Here is a 25,479-nt window from a genome sequence, read left to right on the forward strand (position 1 = left end):
AGAAGAGTTGAAGGGCCAATGACACGTCATAGCGGAGATGGACGACAAAGATGAAGTAGTTGGAGGTCCTACGAAATCCATAGAGAAGTTAGAGGGGCAACGAGTCGTCATAGAGGCGTTTTCTTAGACGAGTTGGAGGGCCAAAGAGTCTCCATAGACAAGCTGGAGAGCCAACGAGTCTCCCTAAACGAGTTGGAGAGCCAAAAGTCTTCAAAGACAAAGAGTTGGATAGCCAACGAGATAAAGTCTCCATAGAGGAGATGGAGAGCAAGAAAGTCTCCAGAGTATAAATGGAGGAACAAAGAGCAGCCATAGAGGCGTTGGACGGCCTAGGAGGCTCGATAGAGTAGTTGGAGGCTCAAAGTATCGTCATAGAAGAGTTAAATGGTCAATTAGTCGCAGAGCAGCGATGGACGACAAAGATGAAGTCCTACGAAATCCTTAGACAAGATGGAGATCCAAGGACTCTACATAGACGAGTTGGAGAGCCAACGAGTCTCCATAGGCGAGTTGGAGAGCCAATGAGTCTCAATAGACGTGTTGGAGAGCCAACAAGTCTCCATAGACAAGTTGGAGAGCCAACGAGTCTCCATAGACGAGTTGGAAGCCCAACGAGTTTCCATAGACGAGTTGGAGGCCCAACGACTTTCCATAGACGAGTTGAAGAGCCAACGAGCTTTCATAGACGAGTTGGAGAGCCAAAAGTCTTCAAAGACAAAGAATTGAAGAGCCATCGAGTCTCCATAGACGAGTTGGAGGCCCAACGAGTCTCCATAGACGAGTTGAAGAGCAAACGAATCTCCCATTGTCTATAGAAGCCCTTGAGGTCTCCCATTGCCAATAGGCAATAAGAGACCTTAAGAAGACCTGTTTTGTCCAGAGAAGACAGGAGAGAGAAGAAGAAGAACTAAGACTTCAAGATCTTCTATTGTTTACAGAAAACCGGGCTCATAGGCGGAATTTTTTCTATAGAAAAAAACCACCAACGACCCACTGGGATCGTCGCTGAATTTTTTCTATAGAAAAAACCTCCAACGACCCACTGGGGGTCGTCGCGAAATTTTTTCTATAGAAAAAACCTCCAACGACCCACTGGGGGTCGTCGCGAAATTTTTTCTATAGAAAAAACCTCCAACGACCCACTGGGGGTCGTCGCGAAATTTTTTCTATAGAAAAAACCTCCAACGACCCACTGAGGGTCGTCGCGCAATTTTTTCTATAGAAAAAACCTCCAACGAACCACTCGGCTCGTCTGCGAGTTTTTCTATAGAAAAAAGCCTCCAACGACCCTCGATGGTCGTCGTGGAATTTTTTCTATAGAAAAAACTTCCAACGACCCTCGATGGTCGTCGTGGAATTTTTTCTATAGAAAAAACTTCCAACGACCCTCGATGGTCGTCGTGGAATTTTTTCTATAGAAAAAACCTCCAACGACCCACTGGGGGTCGTCGCGCAATTTTTTCTATAGAAAAAACCTCCAACGAACCACTCGGCTCGTCTGCGAGTTTTTCTATAGAAAAAAGCCTCCAACGACCCTCGATGGTCGTCGTGGAATTTTTTCTATAGAAAAAACTTCCAACGACCCTCGATGGTCGTCGCGGAATTTTTTCTAGCTCCAACGAGCTATGGGCGATTTTTTTTATAGATTTTTTTTTTATTCGATTTTTCTATAGAAAAAAGCACCAACGAGCCCTGGTCTGGTCTGCGATTTTTCTATAGAAAAAACCTCCAACGAACCCCCGTGGAAAAAAATTCCGCGACGACCCCTGTGAGGTCGTCACGAGATTTTTTTTGTATAGAAAAAATTTTTCAATATTTTTCCATGGAAAAAATTCTCAGACTACTCCATGGATCGTTGTAGGTGTATTCTATAGAATTCCAGATTTTTTTTTCATTCTGAAAACCTATTTTTAGTCTTGCTGAAGATAAAACAAAAGTGGAAGACAAGTCATTACCCAAGAATGTTAGCTACCGCTTGCTGCCAATAACAAAAGGCAAGTAATTCCTATCGTCCATGACCTTGCCAAGTGAAGGCAGTTCAAAATCAATAAATACAAATTTTCTATTTTGTTGTTGTTGTGATTATTATTATTATTTAACCTTAACTCGTGCAAAAACTCAAGTCAATAAACTTTTGGTTATCGTGGGTTTTTTTTTCCTGATAAAAAATTGATGAAGGGGGGGGGGGGGGGGGGGGGGGGGGGGGGTTGTAGAAAAATTCAAAAAAAATGTGTAGCTGACTGGCCCCCTTTTGATACAAAAATGTGGTCCGGGTGATTAGCGGCCAATGCAGTTGAGTTGTTGACTAAAACAATTGCGCAGAAAATTTGAATTTTTTTCCAAACTAATATCGAGGAAGCATTGCAAAGCTCCCGCCTAGATTTTGCCGGCCAATGCCATCAAAGTCGTTTGAATGCCTATCGGGTATTTCGTTTTCCTGGTCTCCTCCATGGCAGTTGGTTTTTTTTTCTTTTTCGCTTGGCCCAAAAACAAAAACAAATAGAAATGCTTAGTGTCGCCTTGCCGTCTTTTGTGGGGGGATTACACCGGCCTATCATAGATTTCCACACCATTCTTAATAGGATTTACAATGAAATTGAAAATAAGATTGATTAACAGCAATAATACGCGATGGCGAGCCAGCGGACACACAAACAAAAACACACACACACAACCAGACAACCAAGCAATCGACCATCCAACCCATCAACCAACCTCATCCATCAGCCACAACCAGTGCTAGCCAGTTGTAGGTCGGTTGCTTCCTTTCATGCCAACAACAAATGTCAACTCATCATTATTTTCCTCATCAAAGATAAAATAATATCGCACATCGAACATGTTGCAACGAATGCGGTTTGATCATACTTGCCATGCGGATATATATTTTGCGGCATCAGACATGCAACACTTTCTCCTTCATTTTGTTCGATGTGGAAGAGATGTAAATGGCAAGGCAACCCAAGTTGGTTTGATTGAATGTTTTGGGTATGAGAGCCAAGATGAGGTATTGGTTGTGTGTGTGTGTGTGCGTGCGGTGTAATCACGGCCTAGGAAGTAATGCAAGAAATTTGCGGTTAGGCAGAAAAACTGGGCGAATTTACAGTAACTCAGTGGCGCTCTGGGGAGGAAGTGAGACATGTTGTCTGGGAAGCAGAAAAAGAAGATGAGATGTGCTATTGGGAAATTTGTAATAAGGGACACTGATGTGGAGAGGGATAATTGTACCAAAAGATTTTTGGAAATAAGTACTTAAAGGGTACTAAAATGCACTAAATTTAGTACCATTTGGAATTATGGGAACGAATGGGAATGAAATATTGAATTTTAGTGTGAGAATAAAGTTTTGAAAATAGGGTTGGTGAAATGAGGTGGGTTTGGAAATGTACCAAATGGTACATTTCCAAAATCAGCTGTACTAAATGGTACTAAATTTGGGTTCGATTTGGTGCAATTTGGTATTGGGTGAAGGGATTGTGATGGGAATTTGGTTTTAGGGTAACTATTAGTCTATAGGTTGCGAATTCGAGGGTGGTTTTGGAAATGTGCTCTAAAAAAGTACAAAAAGTACTAAAATGGTACTAAATTTGGTATTGGGTGAACGAATAGTACTTAGAATCTAAAATTTGGCCCTAAGATCTTTGATAAACCCTTTTGATGGGATAGACGAATTTTTTGAAAATGTAAGCAATAAGTGTACCAAAAGTACAAAAATGTACTAATTTTGGTACCAACTGGAAATATGGGAACGAATAGGGATGAAATATTGAAATTTGGTATAGTATTAAATTTGGATTAAGGTTTCAATATAAGATGGTGGTTTTGGAAATTTGTACTAAGTCTAAAAACTGTACCAAATGGTACTAAATTTTGGTACAATTTGGTATTGGGTACACGAATTACGCCGGGAATTTTGCATTAGGGCCACTGTTAGTGTTTAGGTTTGGGATTTGAAGGTGGTTTTGGAAGTGCGTTCACATAGGTACGAAAATTACCAAAATGGTACTAAATTTGGTATTGGGTGAACGGATAGTATTTAGAATCTAAAATTTGGCCTTAGGGCCTTTGATAAGCCCTTTCATAGGATAGACGAAATTTTTGAACATTCAAGCAATATGTGTACCAAAAATACTAAAATGTACTAAATTTGGTACCATTTAGAATTATGAGGTAAAATCTTGAAAATTGTTATGAAAAGAAAGTTTGTGAAGTAGGAATGATATAAGAAGGTGGTGGAAATATGTACTAAAAAATAAGAACTGTACAGAATGGTACTAAATTGTGTACCAACTTGGTGTTGGGTGAATAAATGAAGCTGGAAATTTATAAAATGTTGGTATTGGGGTCACTTCTGGTGGGTAGTGGAAAAATAAAGAGGTGAACTTAAAAAAATCGCGCAAAAAAGTACGAAAAGTCCATTTTGGTGCTAAATTTGGTGTTGGGTGAACGGCTAGTATATAGAATCTGAAACTCGACTTTAGGGTTTTTGTTAGAATACAAGAACTAAAGGGTTTTTTTGGTAATTCAAGCAATAAGTGTACCAAAAGTACTAAAATGTACTTAAAATGGTACCAATTGGAATTATTAGATAACATTTAGAAAATTGATATTAGAATTAAGTTTCTGAAGTAGGATTGATATAAGAAGGTGATTGTGGAAATCTGTACTAAAAAGTAAGAACTGTACTAAATGGTACTAAATTTGGTACCAATTTGGTTTTGGGTGAACGGATGAATGTGGAAATTTTAAATGTTGGTATTGGGGTGGGTAGTGGAAAAATAAGGAAGTGGTTTTGCAACTACGTGCTAAAAAGGACGAAAAGTACCAAATGGTACTAAATTTGGTATTGGATGAACGGTTAGTGTTAAAAACCTTAAATTTGGCATTGGGACCTTTGATGTAGGGTTGGATAAACGAACCAAAGGTCTTTTGGAAATACGAGCCGTAAGTGTAAAAGTGATCCCAAATAATAGCAAAAGTACAAAAATGTACTAAATTTGGTAACATCTGGAATTATGAGATAAAATAATGAAATTCGAATGAAATTCGAATTCGATAAAATAATGAAATTTCGAATGTAGCATTGATAAAAGAAGGTGATTTTGGAATACGTAGTAAAAGTATACGAAAAGTACTAAATGGTACTAAATTTGGTATTTGGGGAAGAAATTTAGTGGGAAATGTAAAATTTGCTGCATATTATGTTTTCTTGTGCGACGGTGTTGAAAAATGGAAGTGGTTTTGAAAATAAGTACTAATTTTGTTATGGAATGAACGGATCTGAAATTTGACATTGAGGTCCCTATTGGTGTGTAGGGTAAAGGTTTGAGTTGTTTTGAAAATGCGTTCCATAGAAGTACGAAAAGTACTAAATCTGATATTTGAGAAAGGAATTGAGTGGGAAATCTAAAATTTTGGTATAATGAACACTATTTGTGCGACGGTGACGATAAATGGAGGTGGTTTTGGAAATAAGTGCTAAAAAGTACGAAAAGTACTAAAGGATAAAATAATAGACCTGGAAATCTGAAATTTTGTTTTAGGGTCACTGTTGGTGTGTTGGATTATGAATTGGGTTCGTTTTGAAAATCCGTACTAAAAAATTATGAAAAGTACTAATTGGTACTAAATGGGATATTTAGGAAGAGGATGGAACTGGAAATCTGAAATTTGAAAAAAGCGTCTTTGATGTTGTAGGATAGATAGGGTTCATGGATATTCGTGTAATAAGTGTACTAAAAGTACTAAAATGCACTAAATTCAGTACTTTTTATACCCTCAGCCATATGGCTACAGAGGGTATATATCATTTGATGCGGCCAAAACGAGCCTCATAGACATAACGATTTTAGATTCTAGGTCTCTTTGGACCAAATCCGTCCCAGGACATTTGGAGTCGATGTAGTGATGTCCGTCCGCCCGTCTGTCTGGCTGGCTGGTGCGAACGATAACTCTCGAGGGGAGTATCCGATTTGGTCCAAACTTGGTGCATCGTAATATTATTGTCGAACTTAGACCAAATTCTGAGATGGGCAATATCGGTTCACTTCTTCTGGTACATCCCTCACAAAAGGTCGAATTTAAAAAAAATTATACTGCACAGAAAGAGAAAGGATGATCCGATTTTGCTCTAACGCCACAAATCCTAATATTTCCATGAGTGCTAGGTCAGGTGAGAAAATTGACAATGTCGGTCCACTCCATCAAGTACCTCCCCCACAAAGGGTCAACATTTTGAATAATAATAACTCTTATAAAATGTGACGTAAGGGTCCGATTGTCGTCAAATTACACACGTCATAATATTTTTATTAACCCAAGGTGTGGTGTGAAGATGTAAGTCTACTCCTTTTGGTACCTCCCTCACAAAGGGTCAAATCGTGAATATCCATGAAGCTCATAAAACGGAAAATTATCATCCGATTCCACTCAGACTTGGAGCATTTCAATATTTCTTTCAACATTAGATCTGTTATAAAGATGATAGGGATCGGACCATTTTCTCTGGTACCTTCCCCACAAAGGATCAAAGTTTTGAATAACCTAAACGATTATAAAATTCAAAATAAGCATCCGGTTCTCCTCATATTTCACACATCCCATTATTTCTACCAAAAGATGGAATATATCGGTCTACTCCTTTTGGTACTTTCCCACGAAGGGTAAAAATTTTGAATATCCATGAAGCACATAAAACTCGAAATTATTATCCGATTCCATTCAGAATTGGCACATCTCAATATTTCCTTCAACACAAGATTTGTTATAAAGATGGTAGAGATCGGACCATTCCTTCTGGTACCTCCCCCACAAAGGGTCAAAGTTTGGAATAATCAAAACGACTATAAAATTCGAAATAAGCAACCGGTTCTCCTCATATTTCACACATCCCATTATTTCTACAAACACAAGATATGCCGTGAAGATGGGATATATCGGTCCACTTCTTCTGATACCTCTCCCCACAAAAGTTTAAAATTTTGATCTCAATATTTCCATTTTTTATAAATATGGTAGAGATCGGACCGTTTCCTCTGGTACCTTCCCCACATTGGGTTCAAGGTTAAAAAAAACAAAGCGCTCAATTAAAGCGAAATAAGCATCCAACTATCTTCAGACTTCACTCACACAGACATCTTTGCTAACACAAGATCTGTTGTGAAGATGATATATATCTGCGAACCCCTTCAGGTACCTCACCCACAAATGGTCACGAATTTTCAATACTTTTATCTGTCATCTGACAATATTGGTCCAATTCCTTCGTAGCCTACACGATAGGGGGTTAACAATTTCAATAATCATAACAAAAGTCAAAATGTATTTAAATAATCTTACATTGTCTTAGAGTATACGTCTGTCGGTAAAACCGACTAATACTTTTTAAATTGTTTTATGTTTATACTTATTTTATATAGGTATTTTATTTTTGTTTATTTTTTGATTACATTTATTTGTTGTTAATTTATTATTTTAATATTTATATTTATAATTATACTTATATTTAAATTTATTAATTTATCTATTTTTATTTATTTATATTAATTATTTTTTATTATTAATTTTATGTTAACGTATATTTTTTTATCAATTTATATATCTACATTATATTTTATATTAATTTATATTATTCACAATGAATTTCAATTATTTACTTAAATTATTTATTCCCCCCTGAAAACCGACTGACCAACCAATAGCTACCTACATGTCAAATTTTAGAATTCTAACCCCAAAGGGTTCTTTTTAATGTTACCCGAATACCTCCTTTCAATCTAAATAATTTACATACATTTCAATTTATATTTATTAATGTATCTATTTTTATTTATGTATATTAATTAATTTTTATTCATTTTTTTATTTATATTTATTTATATTTCATTTATTTACATTAAATGTATTTTTAATTTATTTATTTCATCTAATTATTCCCCTCAAAACACCAACTCTTTAAAAAAAAGTTCACACTTCCTCTCACTCTCACGCTCTCGTCATCAAAAGTGTGATAAGTCTCATTAAGCCTGGCCATAAGTCCAAACGTTGCATTAATGCAACGACTGTCACAACATCAAATGCATTTCTTCTTGGTTCGAACAGCAATAATAACAGCACAGAAATTATCACAAAAATAAGGTCTCTTTCCACACACAACTTAAATGGCTAATCTAAGTACCCTTCGTTCTCCCACAACATCAACAACAAAAACAACTACTAATATTAGTAACCGCATTCATGCATGCAACTCTCTTCTTCTCCTCCTCACAAACCCGAAACACACAGCACAAAATTGGCAATGGGTTTTGTTGTGCTTTTGGCAAATTTCTTCTTCGTTCTCCCACAACAACAACAAAAACAACTACTAATATTAGTAACCGCATTAATACATGCAACTCTCTTCTTCTCCTCCACTCAAACACGAAACACACAGCACAAAATTGGCTTTGGCAAATTTTTTTCTTCTAACATTGTAATGAGAAGAGAGAAAATATTTTAAGAGAAATGATGTAGGAGAAAAAAGAAATCATTGTTTAGATGACGAGAGAGTGACTAACACTGAACTAAGCAAAAATGTGTTGTAAACTAAACTAAGAGTAAGGCAGAGAGTAATATTTTTCCTATGAACAAAGAGCCTGGTTTAGATTTACAATAGCAAAGGCCCACACACACACACGTGGCTCTCACTCTAAGAGCCATGCATGTACCGTAAGTCATGATGGAGCACAAATCTCTTGATTATTGTCATTGAAAATCAACAACAACATCATCATCATCAACATTACATCGTCGTCGTTGGCGTCGTCGTCAGCTTCGTCAGCTGCTGCCGAGTGCGGCCGTCTCAGAGGCTGTTTTGACTACTTCTGCTTACATATTTGTTTGTTTTGTTGTACCAAATTGTTTATGTTGCTGTTGTTGTTGGCTCTGCCACTGCGGCTGCTACCAGTGCTGTTTTTAGTGCAAGTTTGCGTTCATGAGATAATGTTTGTGTTAGTCGTGACAGTTCTACCACAACGTTTAGACCGTTTACACAAACATTAGCAAGAGGAAAAACAAAGCGAAACGGAAAGAAAACACACACACATACACTCTTGTCCAACATCCGTTAATCCGCTAAAACATTGAAGAACAACGGCATTTACATTTGCACCTATTCAAGGGAAGGCACTTCACTGCCTCATTTGCTCTCGGTTGGTACAACTTTCATCGCCTACTTCGGTACTCTCCCCGTCGTCTGTATGTGTGTATGTGTATTCGTGCGTGCCACATTGTCATCATCATCGTCGTCAACATCAGTGAGCCTCCGGCCATTGTCAATGTAATACAACGACGCTAACGCAACGCAAAGCAAACGAACGGCAAAAACGAAATAAACACGCGAAAATCACGCGAATTTAAACGAAGTAAAAAAGGAAACGGAAATAATAATTAGCAATGTTTTAAAAACAAACAACAAGACCAGTGAATACAAGAAGTGAAAGAAACCACAAAAAGGAATAAAAATTATGGCCAATATTAAAGCTTATCAAGGCCAAGTGGAAAATTTCAAATGAAAAATTATGACAAATTAAGAGATATGAAAATAAAATAAAAAACAAAACAAATAAATTTGAAAACTCGTGTGTGTTTGAAAACAAAATTTTTGCCGTGCCAAGAAAAAACGCCTTAATGTCACAATTTATTGCAATCAGCTGTGGATGTTGGTGGAGTTTTGCAAAATCTCCGCATTTTTGGCAATATTTTAAATAGTTCTCAGTTTTTTTGCGCTGTAATAAAAGCAAAAAATAAAATCATTCAAATAAACCAAAGTTTAATTTACCTGTACTTAACGGCATATAACGTAACGTTCAACGTATAACGTACAACGTTTAGGTTTCGGTTTTTTTTTTTTCATTATTAATGAACGTCGGCTTGGGAACAACGTTTTGAATTTACTGCCAAGCAGTGAATGGCTAGAAAACTATGTTAAATTGTAATCGAATGAATGACGAATCAGTTAACGCTGTTATTTTTAGTTGTGAGTATTGAAAAAGACAAATTTATTTCCATTACATTTAAAAAATAATACATTTTTTTTAAAAAGTGAATTTTTTAAAGCAAATATTTAACACTTTTGACAAAAAAAAACTTGTACATTTTTTTTTTTATTTTAAGAAAAAAAATGTTGAATGTTTTTGAAAATACAAAGTAAATAATCAAAAAAGAGAATATTAAAAAAAAAATTTAAAATTAAAAAAAAATGAATATAAATACAAAATACAAAATATAAAATTTAAAAAAAGAAAATTTTACTTATTTAATTAATAAAATTTTTTGTTTTTTTTTTTAATATTGAATATTTAATATTTTGAATATTTAATATTTTTTTTTATTAAATATTTATTATTTTTAAGAAAACAACTTATTAAGTATTTTTGAAAAATAAAAAATAACTAATTTGAACGAAAAAAAAAACAAAAAAATAATACAATTTTAACTTTTTTGAAGGAAAAATATAGTATATTTTTGTTTTAATAAGAAAGCAAAATATTTGTGACAAAATATTCAAAATTTTTCCATAAAAAATTAAAATTTTCAACTTGTTTTTTATTTGTTTTTTTCTTAAATAATTAAAAAAAGAAAATTAATACAATTTTTTAATTTTTTTTTTAAATATTGAATATTAAATATTTTAATATTTAATATTTTTTTTATTAAATATTTTTTTATTAAATATTTATTATTTTTAAGAAAATAACTTATTAAGTATTTTTGAAAAAATAAAGAATAAATAATTTGAAAGAAAAGAACAAAAAAATAATACAATTTTAATTTTTTCTAAGGAAAAAAATTGTATATTTTTGTTTTAATAAAAAAGCGAAATATTTGTGAAAAATATTCAAAAAATTTCCATAAAAAAATCAAAATTTTCAGCTTGTTTTTTATTTTTCTTTTTTCAAAAATTTATTGAAAAAAAAAATAAATAAATTGAAATTTTTTTTATGAAAAAATATTGAATATTTTTCACAAAAAATAAAAATCTTGTTTAAAAACTTTGTTTTTGTTTTAGGAAAAAAAACATATTAAATATTTTTGGAAAAAATAAAAAATTGAATATTTTTGAAAAAATAAACTATACGAAAAAATTCTTTTTTTTAAACTACCGCAAAATCCAGCAGATTATGGAAGAACAGCTAAAAAATATTAAATATTTTTGCCAAAAAAATAAAAATAATAATAAACATGTCTAAAAATCTTATTTTTGTTTTAAAAATTAAAAAAAAAATTAAATTTTCTGTCCATAATTAGGTGGAAAATTCAGCAGATTGTGAAAGTTAATCCAAACAAATATTTAATATATTTGAAAAAAAAATAATAAAAATAAAACAAAATTAAAACTTTTGGATAAAAAAATTCGAATATTTTTGAAAAATAGTGTTATTTTAATTAAATTTTTAATAAAAAATACAGGGTGAGACAAAAAGACTGCAACAAAGTCAAACGCCATAGTTTTTATATTTTTTTTTCTAAATTTTATCGAATGAAAGCAAAAAATTTCAGAATAAATTAAGATTTGTTCGACAAAAAAGAAGGCAAAAAAGGTATAAATCTTACCCAAACGTCAGGAGTTCATAAATATTCAAAAACAAAAACATTTTAGGTTTAAAATCTTACTCTATGTGAGTTTTTTCAAAAATCTCCAACAGAGCATTATTTGAGAAAAATTCTACCAAAGAAAAAAAATATTCCTCTTCAAATTTCACTATACGTTGCCAAAGACAAGAAATCTCTATATTCATTACATTTTTGGAAAATAATTATTTCAAATTTAGTGATAAAACGCGAAAAACCGTGAATATATAAATAAAAGTTGAATACGAGTTTATGCCAAAATCTCCTAGAAAATATCGTTTTAGAAGAAATGCCCTAAAGACAAAAATATTCTACATCACATTTCACTATAAGTCACCAAAGAAATGAAATCTCTGTATCCATTCAATATTAAGAAAATATTTGATTCAATTTTGCAAAAAAAAAAAAAAAAAACTCTAAAATATTTACCATTTTTCAATGGATTTTTCTGGGGTCTTTTTCTATTTGACACCTGAAAGTAAGATTAAATTTCGTTTTAGGTGGAAGGTATTGAAAGAAGAAATAGTCTACACAAGATTTCACTATAAATTTCAGAATACACCATATATCTAGGTACAATGGTTTTTAAGAAAAATACCTTTGAATTTTGAAATATTAAAAAAATATATATTTTAATGAGAGAGTCGTATGTCATGTGACTCATATGTAAAATTCTCCAAAAAAGCGTCATTTTAAAAGCATGATGTCAAAGAGAAAAATATTTTTTTATCAAATTTCACTATAGGTCATCAAAGAAAGTAAATCTCTATTTCGATTTTTTAGCTAAAAATTATTTGTTTTAATTTTGCCAAAAAAAGCGAATTTTTTTCTATTTTCTTTTCATGGACATCTTTTGAATTCATATTTTTCATCAAATTTCATTATAGGCCACTAAAGGAAGTAAATCTCTATTTCGATTTTTTAGCTAAAAATTATTTGTTTTAATTTTGCCAAAAAAATCGACATTTTTTGCTGTTTTCTTTTCATGGACATCTTTTGAATTCAAGAATGAAATCCCATGAAAAGCCGTGAATATATTTGGAAAAATTTGCACATTTTCTAAATTCGTTGCATATTTCCATATAATTATTCGGCCAGTCATTATCTCCAATAGCCAGAAGGGTTACTTTACCGAGCCGTATGTACTACTGCCATACTATTTTTCGGTCTATTCATTTTTAAAAGAAAAGTCTATTTGCCTAGTAACACAAAGAATAGCACCCTCCCAATGCAGTATCCAATACAATGCCCCCTTCCGACATTATCAATTATTTCCTGACACCCTCTATATAGACACTATCATTAGTCCCCTTTTGGCCCATTTAATCCAATTGCTAAATGCCCCGGGCCATTCATTGTCTGTAAGCGTCAATTACATGAAAACAGCATTACTTCTTGGTCAAGAACCACAAAATGGCGCAAAATCTATATGAGCCATGCATTACCGGTCTTCTTTTTCCTATCTAGAATGTTACAGTCATATCAATCATTGTCTTGTCCCCACAGCTCTTTCTCTTCCTACATTAAAGGGATTTAAGAGATTGGTAGGGGATAGTTGTTGTTGAGTAGTAAAAAAAAGAATAACACAAGAAATCGTTTAACCACACACGAGAGACGATGTGGCAAATGATACGAGGTGTTTCCCTTTCGCATTTATTACCGAAAGTTACAATTTCTTTCATTGTTTTTTTTTTTTTTTCTTCTTTGATATTGATTTGATATCGGAGATCTCTTAACTCTCCACACACACACACATTACCCTTAGACTTACTCCACCACACTGCTCTGTGTGCTCTGTGTGCGTGCGTGTGCCCTGTGCAAGCCGAGTACACACGTGTTATGACCATTGTAATCTCATTACGCGTTCGTGTTTTCTCTCGGATTTTATTGCTGTAATCAATGCACATTGGTTGTGTTGTATTATTGCAGTATTTGAAGGGAGAGACAGATGATTGAGTATAAGCAGAGTTTAGCTCCATCCCACCCCCGTCCACCAACAACACCAACAACAAAGTTACACTAAACTCATTTGTGGAGAAAACGAAGGTGTGTTGCATTGCTTCTCTCCCCGCATTTGATTTGTTGATTTGTTTATTAGAATTTTGTCGATAATTACCAAAATAATGCATTGGATTTTCTTCTTCGTTTGTTTTATTTGTGTTTATATGTTTTGTCGTTAAGGTTTTTGTTCTTGTGACCCCTTCCCCGCCCCTTGCTACACTTGAACTTCAATGGGAAACCTTGCTTGCTGCCGCTGCTGTGTTGGTAATAAATTTTGGTGTTGATGTTAACGAGGTTATTTGATTTTGAGGAAATCCAAAAATAAATGCAGTTAGTCATAATTATTTACTAGAATTTTTTTTTGAAAGAGAGAGAGAGAGGGAGGGAGATTGAAATAAAGTGAGTGAGTGCTTTAAAGGCTTCCTTCTCATATATTTCCTAAACCAATAACCATTCAAGTTTTTATATTTTTTCGGTGTTAAATTGCTATTGCTATTGTTTTTTTTTTCTTGGAAAGTTTATATGTTGTTGTCTAAAATTACAATAAAACACAAACAAATATATTTGATATCGGACAATCTATATGGCTGAGATTGTCCGATCGTGTAAGATAAGAAATCAATTTTGGCACTTTTTTTTCTTTGTTTTAATGGTGTCCACAAAAATCATGGGTCAGATATTTCCGATAGAAATTGGATGACGTTACATATTCAATGGTCTATTTAAATTGACATCATCATTTTAGTCATCGTTCGTTTGAGGTTAATATGATTTTGCTTTTTCGTTGGACCTAGAAGACCCTGGTGACTCAAAGGATAATATTCTATTAAACTGTTCTGCACAAAAATAAATAAATAATAATTACAAGCGAAACCGAATAGATTATGAAAGCCAAGCTTAAAATATTAAAAAAGTGCTTCGACATATTGGACGTCTGCATCGCCATATAACCCAAATAGTATGGGCAAGTCACTTCTTCGTCCACATATTTTTAAATTTTTTTGATTAAAATTCCAGGAAATCCATGCATTTTATGTATACAGTGAGATATAAAAAAAAAAACTGCAACAAAGTCAAAAGCCATAATTTTTACATTTTTTTTTTTAAATTTTTTTGAATGAAAGCAAAAATGTGGTAAATATCTTCAAATTTTAAAATAAGTCTAGATTTGTTCAAATTGGCCATCTTTGGCACGAATTATGGCCTTCAAACGGCCAATGAAACCGTCACACGCTGACCGAATTTTGCTCTGCGGCCTATTTTGGTCCATTCCACTTCGGTATTTTTTAGTGCCAACCTTGCTTTCCAAAATACTCCAGATATAATAGACCAACGGGTTGGTAACCGGAGATGTTGGTGGCCATTGTGCGCTGGAAGTGAAGTGAGGAACCTAATTTTATAATCATTCTTGGGTGGCAGAGTCCTGTTGGAATTTCCAAGGTCTGCGGCCAAAACGTTTGCGTACCCAAGGCTTCAATACACCCTCCAGAATATTTTCGCGATAATATAATCGGCATTTATTCTGGTGCCACGGTCGATTAATACGAGCGGAGAGCGACCATCAGCTGTTATGGCGGCCCACACCCACACCATGACCGGCGCTTTCCAAAATACTTCAGACACAATAGTCCAACGGATTGGTATCCGGAGATTTTGGTGGCCATTGTGCACTGGAAATGATGCGAGGAACTTCATTTTCTAACCATTCTTGGGTGACGCGTCCTGATGGTGCTGAGTCCTGTTGCAATGACCAAGGTCTGCGGCAAAAAGGTTTGCGTGTCCAAGGCTTTAATACACCCTCCAGAATTTTTTCGCGATTATATTCGGTATTTATTCTAATGTCACGGTCGATTAATACGAGCGGAGAGCGACCATCGGCTGTTATTGCGGCCAACAACATCACTGCACACACAATGGCCGGCGCTTGAGTTCTGGTGGCCAACCGAAGGTACATATTTTCAGCTGACCTCTTTGGCAAGTAAACACCATCATTTTGTTGTGGTACAAACTGCTGGACAACGAATGTTTCCTACTCGGAGAAAACCAAATTCGGCAGTTCACCACTTTCGGCCAAGCGAAGCAACTCTTTAGCTCTTTTGAGTCTACTTTCTTTCTGTGGTGGTTTAAGTTCTGACTCTTTTTGGAATTTCAATGGCTTTACCCCGAGCTCCATTAATTTTTCAATATTTGCCGAATGGAATATTGCGATATGTTTAGCTCACAAGCCATTTTTCGGCCACTGTGACGTGGGTTTCGATTAAGTCGCTTCTTTACTTTTCGAAGCATTTCTGCTGATGTTGCTGTTTTCTTCCGACCACTTCCTTGACGTCGGTAACGTTCGAGGGTACGAAACACAAAAGATTTATTCACATTTAAATGCTGCAGGGCTCTAACGATAGCCATTTTGTGGTTTTACCGCCAAATATAAAGAAATCACACTATCCCGCTTGAATTCCATCACGAATAACTTTTTTTCTGGAAAAATCTCACCAAAATACTTTTGCATGCTTGTAAACAATATAATAAGCTGTCACTGAAAAAATTTTAACAGCTGTCCGGCGAGTGGCTTAGAAATGACAGCAGTCTAAAGTTGGTTGCCGTTTTTTTTTTTTCATTTCACTCACATTTTTTGTCCGATAATTTTATAGGTTCCCAAACCGTATCAAAATCGAATTGAATACTTCATTTTTTGGTCAGAGCATTAAAGGAAGAATTATTCTATATCAAATTTCATTATGAGTCTCTGAACAAAAGGAAGGTGTAAACTACATGTGGACCATAAGAAAACAGCATAAATTTCGGGAGAAAAAAAAATCTCTTAAAATGCTTGGAATTGAAAAAGTCTATATATCGCTATACCATTTAGGAATAGTCTCCATATCACTGTACCTCCTGATTTTTGGTATTTCAAAGGTTTTGATCCCAATTTCCAGCCATGTAAACTGTAGTTTGATATTTTGCTTTCTAAGAGGATAATTTCGGCACTCGCCCAAAATATTCAATTTTTTAACGATAGAAAAATTCAAGAAAAAATATTTTCTCAATGATCCGTTCATCCTGAATATTATCTTTTTGTAAAAAAATCTCCAAATATTAGCTCTTATGACTCAATGGCTATGGATTAAATACTAATTCTTAATTGCCCCTTAAAATCGGATTTACTATCGCCTGGTGGCATGTCGCCACCAACCAACAAGTAGTTGTATTTTTTGTTTTATTTCTTCACCAAAATTTTTTATGATTTCCACATCCATTTTAATTTTTGGAGAGGGGGGGGACTGACGATCCATATTTTCTTTAATCCCCCTCCGCCTCATAATCACATGCGACCCTCAACCTCGACCCCCGAGACAATTGGCAAATAGCATGAAATTAAAAACAATATTGATTTATTTTCAACGCCATAATTCCCACCAATCATCCGAGCAACACCACCACCTCCTCCATGGCACACTTATCGGTGGCAACCACATCCCCTCCCCCCAGAAAAAAAACCGAAATAATATTTGCTTTGTGGTGTTCCAGTTTTTGTTTTCGATTTTTCGGTTGTCGTTGCCGTTTTGCCCATAATCTGTAGCATTGTTAGACTGTCTACGCCAGTTTTAATAACATCCCCCCGTATAGAATTGGGTAGCAATGGTGCGATGTGTCCCCAACCATAATTTCTCCCCCTCATAAAAAAGATGACTATTTCAGTTCAATGTCGTAAATCGAAAAAAAAGTATCGAAACACAAAAACAATTTGAACAAAAGAAAACGGTGTTTAATGCCTATCAGACGGTGGGGAGGGGTGTTACATACGAAAAACAGTAGCCAAAGCTATTGGCTTCCAACCCGAAAAAAAACAATAGCAGATTTATGATCTTCAATTCTTTCTTTGCCAATAACAATGTGAGTTCAGATTTAGGATTTTTTTTATAACTAAATAAAACCAGGTTTGAGTATTTTTTTTTTCATTTTTAATTTTTATTGCTGCTGCTGGTGTTAAAGGCATGCCATGACATTCATAAATTGCAGGTGGAGTTTTTGTTGTTGTTGTTACTGAAATTTATGACCAAATTTCCATGGAATTTCTAATTTGCATTTGCCTGACCATTTGCTTGAGGGTTGGGGGGGCTAACTGGAGACAGCCTTGAGGGTAAATAACAGTTTCCAGATTTGGTTTGGTTCGAAACAAAACAGCTGTGTGTAAACTGTTTTGGTTTATTATTGCAATTACTCAGGCATAACAGGGTGGGTGGGTGGTGGTGTTATATGGGACCATAATGCAAAATAAAGAGCAAAAATAATTTTTTCATGGCATCAAAAATAAACGAATAATTAAAGGGTATAAAAATTAATATAAAAAATTTTCAATTTAAAAAAAAATATTGGTGGAATGATTTTTTTGTTTCACACCAAAAAATTTATCCAGGATGATTTTTTTCTAGAAAAAAAGTTCATCAAAAGACAGGTGATGTTCTTTCTGTATGGGAAAAAATTCATCGCCCTGATTGCCTTTGCTTCCGTTTCATTAAATATGCCGCAAAGACAAAAAAGGAGTAAATCTTCTGAGCTTGGAGTTATTTTGGGCACATTTAAATTTGGCGTTTATTTTATTTTTTTTTTTTTTTTGATTCTACAATGTTAGCAGCACTGATTTTAAATTTAACTAAAATTACATTCATCACTTCAATAATGGCGGATTTTTTATCCTACAATGTTGCCCTCACTGACCCTAAATGGCCGAAATCCATTTGTTGGCTTTCCTTCCATTTCGTTAAATATCGTTTGATGGTATTGTTTATGAGTATTTTTCATTTTGGCGATTTTTTTCAGATTTACTATGTTAGCAACACTGATCGGAAATAAAACCACAGTTATTTCATAATTCTAGTAGGGGCGGTTTTAATTTGGTTATTTTTAAATTTAGCGTTTTTTTTTTGATTCCTCAATGTTAGCAGCACTGATTTTAAATTTAACTCAAATTACATTCATCACTTCAATAATGGCAGATTTAGTTTTATTACTTCAACATTTGACGATTTTTTATCCTACAATGTTGGCCTCACTGACCCTAACTGGCCGAACTCCATTTGTTGACTTTGCTTTCATTGCGTCAACACAAATACAAGCAAAAACCGTTTGATGGGATTGTTTTTGAGAATTTTCCATTTTGGCGATATCTTCAAATTTACCATGTTAGCAACACTGATCGGAAATAAAAACCACAGTTCCTTCATAATTCTAGTAGGGGCGGTTTTATTTTGGTTATTTTTAAATTTAGCGATTTTTTTAGATTTACAATGTTAGCAGCACTGATTTTAAATTTAACTCAAATTACATTCATCACTTCCATATTGGCGGATTTAGTTTGACTACTTCGAAAATTGACGATTTTTTATCCTACAATGTTGGCCTCACTGACCCTAAATGGCCGAACTTCATTTGTTGGCTTTGCTTTCATTGCGCCAATACAAATGCAAGCAAATGTCGTTTGATGGGATTGTTTTTGAGTACTTTCCATTTTGGCGATTTTTTTTTGCAGTTTTACCATGTTAGCAACACTGATGGAAAATAAAACCACAATTCCTTCATCATTCCATTGAAGGCGGTTTTGACTTGGTTACTTTTGAATTTGGCGTTTTTTTAGGTTAACATGTTAGCATCACTGATTAAAAATTTAACTTAAAGTAAATTCGTTACTCCAGTAATGGCGGATCAAGTTGGATTACTTTGAATTTTGACGATTTTTGTACATTACAATTTGGCGATTTTTTTTTCAGATTTATCATTTTAGCATCACTGATCTAAAACTAAAATCAGTCTTCCTTCATCATTCCAACAAAGGTGGATTTAGTTTCGTTACTTTTAAATTTTGCGATTTTTAAAATCTAAAACATTAGCATCACTTATTTAAAATTTATCTCAAAGTATATTCATCACTCTAGTAATGGCGTATTTTGTTGGATTACTTTGAAATTTGACAGTTATTGTACTTCCCAATTTGCCTATTTCTTTACTTTTAGTTTTACCATGTTAGCAACACTGATATAAAATTAAAATAGCAATTCCTTCATCATTCCAGCAAGGGTGGATTTAGTTTCGTTACTTTTAAATTTGGCGATTTTTAAGATCTAGCTTCCAATTTGGCGTTTTTTGCAGCTTTACCATGTTAGCAATACTGTTCTAAAATTTAAACCATGAGTTGCCTCATCATTCCAGCATGGGCGGGTTTAATTTGGTTGCTTTTAAATTCAGTGATTTTTTAAACCTACAATGTTAGCATCACTGATTAAAAATGTATCTCAAAGTACATTCATCAGCCCACTTAGTTTGGTTTTAGGTATTTAATAGAGATTTTAGTGATTTTCAAAATTAAGCGTTTTTTATTTTGACAATGTTAGCATCACTGTTCTAACATTAGCTAATATTGAACTTGAAGTAGTTATATCAAGTCTTCTGGTAGCCAATTAGTCTTCTTTCTTGTGAATTTTATCAAACAAGCGTTTTTTGAACTTGAAAGTTGACAACACTGCCATAAACAATGGAATTATAATCATTTTAGGGTTATCTAACATTTATATGGGGTTTTTTGGGTATTTAATAGAGATTTTAGGTATTTGTAAATGTTAGCGATTTTTTATTTTCACAATCTTAGCATCACTGTTCTAAAATTAGCTAATATTGAACAAACACTAAGTCTTCTGGATCTGATAGCCATTCACTTCTGTATCATACACAGAGTTGTGAATTTTTTAAAAATTTAATCAAATTAACGTTGTTTATTTTGAACTTAAAAGTTGACAACAGTGTCACAAACAATGGAAATATAATATTTTTAATATTATCTGCCATTTATATGGCTTGTTTAGGTACTTAATAGAGATTTTAGTGATTTTTTTTAAAATTCAGCGTTTTTTTAGTTTTGCAATGTTAGCATCACTGTTCTACCATTAGCTAATACTGAACTTGAAGTAATATTATATCACATCTTCTGGTAGCCATTTACTCTTCTATCATTTACAGAGTTGGGAATTTTTTGAAAATTTGATCAAATTAGCGTATTTTTATTTTGAACTTGAAAATTGACAACACTGCCCAAACAATGGAAATATAATCTTAATTAAGGTTATCCTCCACATATATATGAGGTTTCAAGGTACTTAATAAAGATTTTAGTGATTTTTAAAAAAAGCAGCGTTTTTTAGTTGTGCAATGTTAGCATCACTAATCCATGGCAGCCTTATGGTGATCTCAGAGCAATTAGGTAAAATTGTTTTGGGTCTTGAAAAGATTTACTCTCCTTACTTAATACGGGATTTTATAGCAGCCTTGCTCACACTTAAGTGGTAAGGGACTCTCTCTCTCTCTCTCTCTCTGAATCAATCAATGGTAAATGAAAATCAAGAGAGAGAATACGTATGCTTTGTTGTTACTTTTTCGTTCGAGGCTGCCCAAAGCTGTTTTATAGAATCTAAAACATAGCGGTTTCTTAGACTTCTGGTTCAGCCGCCGGAAATTGTTCATCCCCATCTATGATTCATTTACGCACTCCCAGTTAGAGACTCTCTCTCAACCAATTGTAAATGAAAATCAAGAGAGAATATTGCTTTTTTGACACTTTTTCGTTCGAGGCTGTTCATAGAAGTTTTATAGAATCTATAAACTTAGCGGTTTCTTGGACGTCAGGTTCATACGTCGGAAATAGTTCATCCCCATCTATAATTCATTCAAGTACTCCTGGTTAAAGACTCTCTCTCTCTATCTCAATCAATGGTAAATGAAAATCGTGATAGAAAACGTGTGCTTTGTTAATACTTTTTTGTTCGGGGCAGCCCATAGCTGTTTTATAGATTTAAAACGTAGCGAGTTGTTGGACTTCAGGCTCATCCGCCGGAAATAGTTCAGCCCCATCTGCATGTCCTGTTAATTATTTCCTCTACCTCGTTACCCCTTAACACTTGACATTTTCTGAAGTATCCTCTAAGTTTGCACAATTTTGCAAAAATTGTTGGCAAAGTTTCAGAATTTTTTTGTTGCGAAAAAGTCATAAAATTTAATAACTTTTGTTGCTCAAATTTGTTGCTTGCCTTGCCATTGAAAGTTTTAATTGGCAGCCCCCACCGGCTTTTGCGCATGGGAGCTCTTGAAACTTTTGCCATTAAATAGCGGTAATTTGAAATAAATTTGTTAAAGGGTTCTAATGAATTATACCCTCTACGAGGGAGGGTGTAATAATTAAGGATTTTTTTTTTTAGAATAATGTATTTAATTTATTTTTTCTCTCTCTTCCTCAATTTGAAATAAAATTGTAAAGGTTAAAGACTCTCTCTCTCTAATGAATTATGACCTATACGAGGGAGGGTGCAATAATTAAGGGAAACATTTAAAAAAAAAAATATTTATTATTTTCTCTCTTTTTCTAAATTTGAAATATATTTGTTAAAGGGCTCTAATGAATTATGCCCTCTACGAGGGAGGGTGCAATAATTAAGGGAAATACTTTTTAAAAATAATGCATTTAATTTATTTTTTTCTCTCTTCTTCTCAATTTGAAATAAATTTGTTAAAGGGCTCTAATGAATTATACCCTCTACGAGGGGAGGGTGTAATAATTAAGGGAAATATTTTTCAAAATAATGTATTTAATTTTATTTCTTTTTTTCTCAATTTGAAATAAATTTGTAAAGGGGCTCCAATGAATAACGGCCTCTACGAGGGAGAGTGCAATAATTAAGGGAAACATTTTTTAAAAAAAAATTATATTTTTTTTTTTCTCTTTCTCAATTTGAAATTATTTTTTTAAATGGCTCTAATGAATTATACCCTCTACGAGGGAGGGTGTAATAATTAAGGGAAATATTTTTCAAGAACATTTTTTAATTTTTTTCTCTCTTTTTCAATTTGAAATAAATATATTAAAGGGCTCTAAGGAATTATACCCTCTACTCTACGAGGGGACGGTGTAATAATTAAGGGAATTTTTTTTTAAAAAAAATATTTTTTTTTCTCTTTCTCAATTTGAAATAAATTTGGTAAAGGTCTCTAATAAAAAAAAATATTTTTAAAAATTATTTTTTTGACTTATTTTCTCTCTCTCTCTTGTTAAGGGGCTCTAATGAATTATGCTCTTTACGAGGCGAGGGCGTAATAATTAAGGAAAATGTTTTTTTTTTTTTTTTTTTTTCAAAATAATGTAATTAATTTATTTTTCCTCTCTTTCTCAATTTGAAATAAATTTGTAAAGGGGCTCCAATGAATTATACACTCTACGAGGGAGGGTGTAATAATTAAGGGAAATATTTTTCAAAAAAAATATTTTTTTTCTCTTTCTCAATTTGAACATTTTTTTTTAAATGACTGTGATGAATTATATCCTCTACGAGGGAGGGTGTAATAATTAAGGGAAATATTTCAAAAAAAAATTATTTTTTTTCTCTTTCTCAATTTGAAATAAATTTGTTAAAGGGCTCTAATGAATTATGCCCTCTACGAGGGAGGGTGTAATAATTAAGGGAAACTTTTTTTTTTAAATAATGTATTTAATTTATTTTTTTTCTCTCTTTTTCTCAATTTATTTTTCCTCTCTTTCGAAATTTGAAATAAATTTGTTAAAAGGCTTTAATGAATTATACACCCCTCTACGAGGGGAGGGCGTATTAATTAAGGGAAACATTTTTTCAAAAAAAAATATTTAATTAATTTTTTGTCTCTTTCTCAATTGGAAATAAATTTGTTAAAGGAACATAATAAATTTTTCCCTATACGAGGGAAGGTTAATAATTATGGGAAACATTTTTCAAAAAATGTATTAAATTAGTTTTTCTCTATTCCTCAATTTGAAATAAATTTATTAAAGGGCTGTAAAAAATTTTACCCTCTACGAGGGGGTGTGTAATAATTAAGGGAAACCTTTTTTTTTTTCAATAATGTATTTAATTTTTTCTCTCTCTTTTTTTCCTTTCCAGGTGGTGATTTCGGGTGCATTATGTACAGTAGAAGATTATGTAATAATGTCACAGTGTGCACACAACAAAGCCATATATTTAGCCGCCGAAGGAACAGTCTCAGTGACAGATATCTCACAAACACGTAAGTTCTCTCCCATTTGTCTCTTGTTTTTTAAACTAAACGTTCAGAGAAAAGCGTCATAAATAAAAGTAAAGTCTTAAATTTGTCAATTTTTTCCCCAAAATTTCGGTAACAGTTTGTTGACAACAACAACAACGAAAACAACAAATCGTTCGATGTTGTTGTTGTTTATTTATTTTGTTGCTGTAGTTGTCATTGTTTATTGATGAGTTTTTAAAGACATTTCTAATACCGCTGATGATGATGATCATCGTCATCATCGCCACCCAAATGAAAAAACCCAAACCCAAGACGTTTGAAAAACTGTTCGATGTCCGCCAGTCAAACATTAAAAAAAATGTTAATAGGCCTGGGAATTATAAACAAAATCGGTCGTCTTCTCGTTCATCTCCACCTCTCTCCGTCTCCGTCAATTATTTATGCATTTCAACGTGACACACATACGAAAATAAATCCACATAGACTGCAGCGAACTACAATAAATAAATGCACATTGTCATTGACAGAGAGTGTCAGAGATGGGGTGGGGAGTGGGGAGGGGAGAGGAGAGTGAATGGGATGGGGTAAGCTGCAATGGGGAGTGGGAAATTTGAAATAGAAAATTTCATTTCCACACTCTATTTGTGGAATATATTAACACCCAAATGTGAGTGGGGAAAGAAGCAACACAGAGAGAGGCTAGCTATCAAGACTCGGTACAGACAAGGTTTAGCTGACGAAAAAGAAGCCATTGGATGAGAGTCGAAAAACCAAGTTGGGTGGCAGTTCAAACAAATGGTTTTTTGTTATATCCTCAGCCAAATGGCTACAGATGTTACATTTGATACTGACTAAACGGGCCTCATTGAAATAAGGGGTTTATAACTCAGGTCTCTTTGGAGCAAACCCGTTTCAGGGCATTTGGAGACGATCTAAAGGTGTTTTCCGTTCGTCCGTCTGACAAAGGCGTACGATAACTCTCAAAGGGAGTATCCGAATTCGTCCAAACTTGGTACATCGTAAAATTATTATCAAACTTAGATCGAGTTCGGAGATGGGCAACATGGGCCCACTCCTTCAGGTACCTCCCCCACAAAAGGTCAATATTTTCACAGAAAATAATTTAGCTTATAGACCTAGAAAGGATTATCCAATTTTTTTTAAACTTTGGAAATCCAAATATTTTTAACAAGGCTATGTCAGGGAGAAAAATGGACAAGATCGGCCCACTCTATGAAGAACCTCCCCCACAAAGGGTCAAAATTTGGAATAATTATATTTCATATAAAACGTAAAAAAGAGTCCAATTGTCTTAAAATTTCCTACATCTCAATATTTCTATCAACACAAGATCCAATGTATAGAAGGGACATATCCGCCCACTCCTTGTGGTACCTCCCCCACAAAGGGATCAAAATTTTGAATAATTATATCTTTCATTAAATATAAACTAATCAACCGATTCATTCTAAACTTCACACATCACAATGCTTTTATTAACAGAAGATTTGGTGTGAAGATGGGAAATATTGGACCACTCCTTCCGGTACCTCCCCCACAAATAGGTAAATATTTTAAATAACCAAAAAGGCTCATAAAATACGGAATAATCATCCAACTCTCTTCAAATTTCACACAGCTCAATATTTTTTCCAGCATATAGTCTGTTGCGAAGATGGAATATTTTGGACCATTTCCTTTGGTACCTCCCCCATAAAGGGTTCAAAATTTTGAAAAACCAAAACGCTCATAATATGCTAAATAAGCAACCGATTCTCACCAAATTTCACACATCCTAATTTTTTTATCCGCACA

The 25,479-nt window shown here is 33.7% G+C and overlaps 1 protein-coding gene across 2 annotated transcripts in view; it reads left to right on the forward strand.

Annotated features, from left to right (window-relative positions):
• LOC101891262 (uncharacterized) overlaps positions 1-25,479 on the forward strand; it is a 186,952-nt gene that overhangs the window by 85,626 nt on the left and 75,847 nt on the right. The window contains exons 1-2 of one of the 2 annotated variants that reach the window (XM_059126258.1): positions 9,889-10,015; positions 23,562-23,685. In XM_059126258.1, coding sequence (XP_058982241.1) covers positions 9,983-10,015; positions 23,562-23,685 — 157 coding nt within the window. In that variant the 5' untranslated portion in view covers positions 9,889-9,982. Of the gene's footprint in view, positions 1-9,888; positions 10,016-23,561; positions 23,686-25,479 lie in introns of those variants that run through there. The other variant, XM_059126257.1, reaches the window with a different exon arrangement.

This window comes from Musca domestica, unplaced genomic scaffold (assembly GCF_030504385.1).
Source record: "Musca domestica strain aabys unplaced genomic scaffold, Musca_domestica.polishedcontigs.V.1.1 37, whole genome shotgun sequence".
Lineage (NCBI taxonomy): Eukaryota > Metazoa > Arthropoda > Insecta > Diptera > Muscidae > Musca > Musca domestica.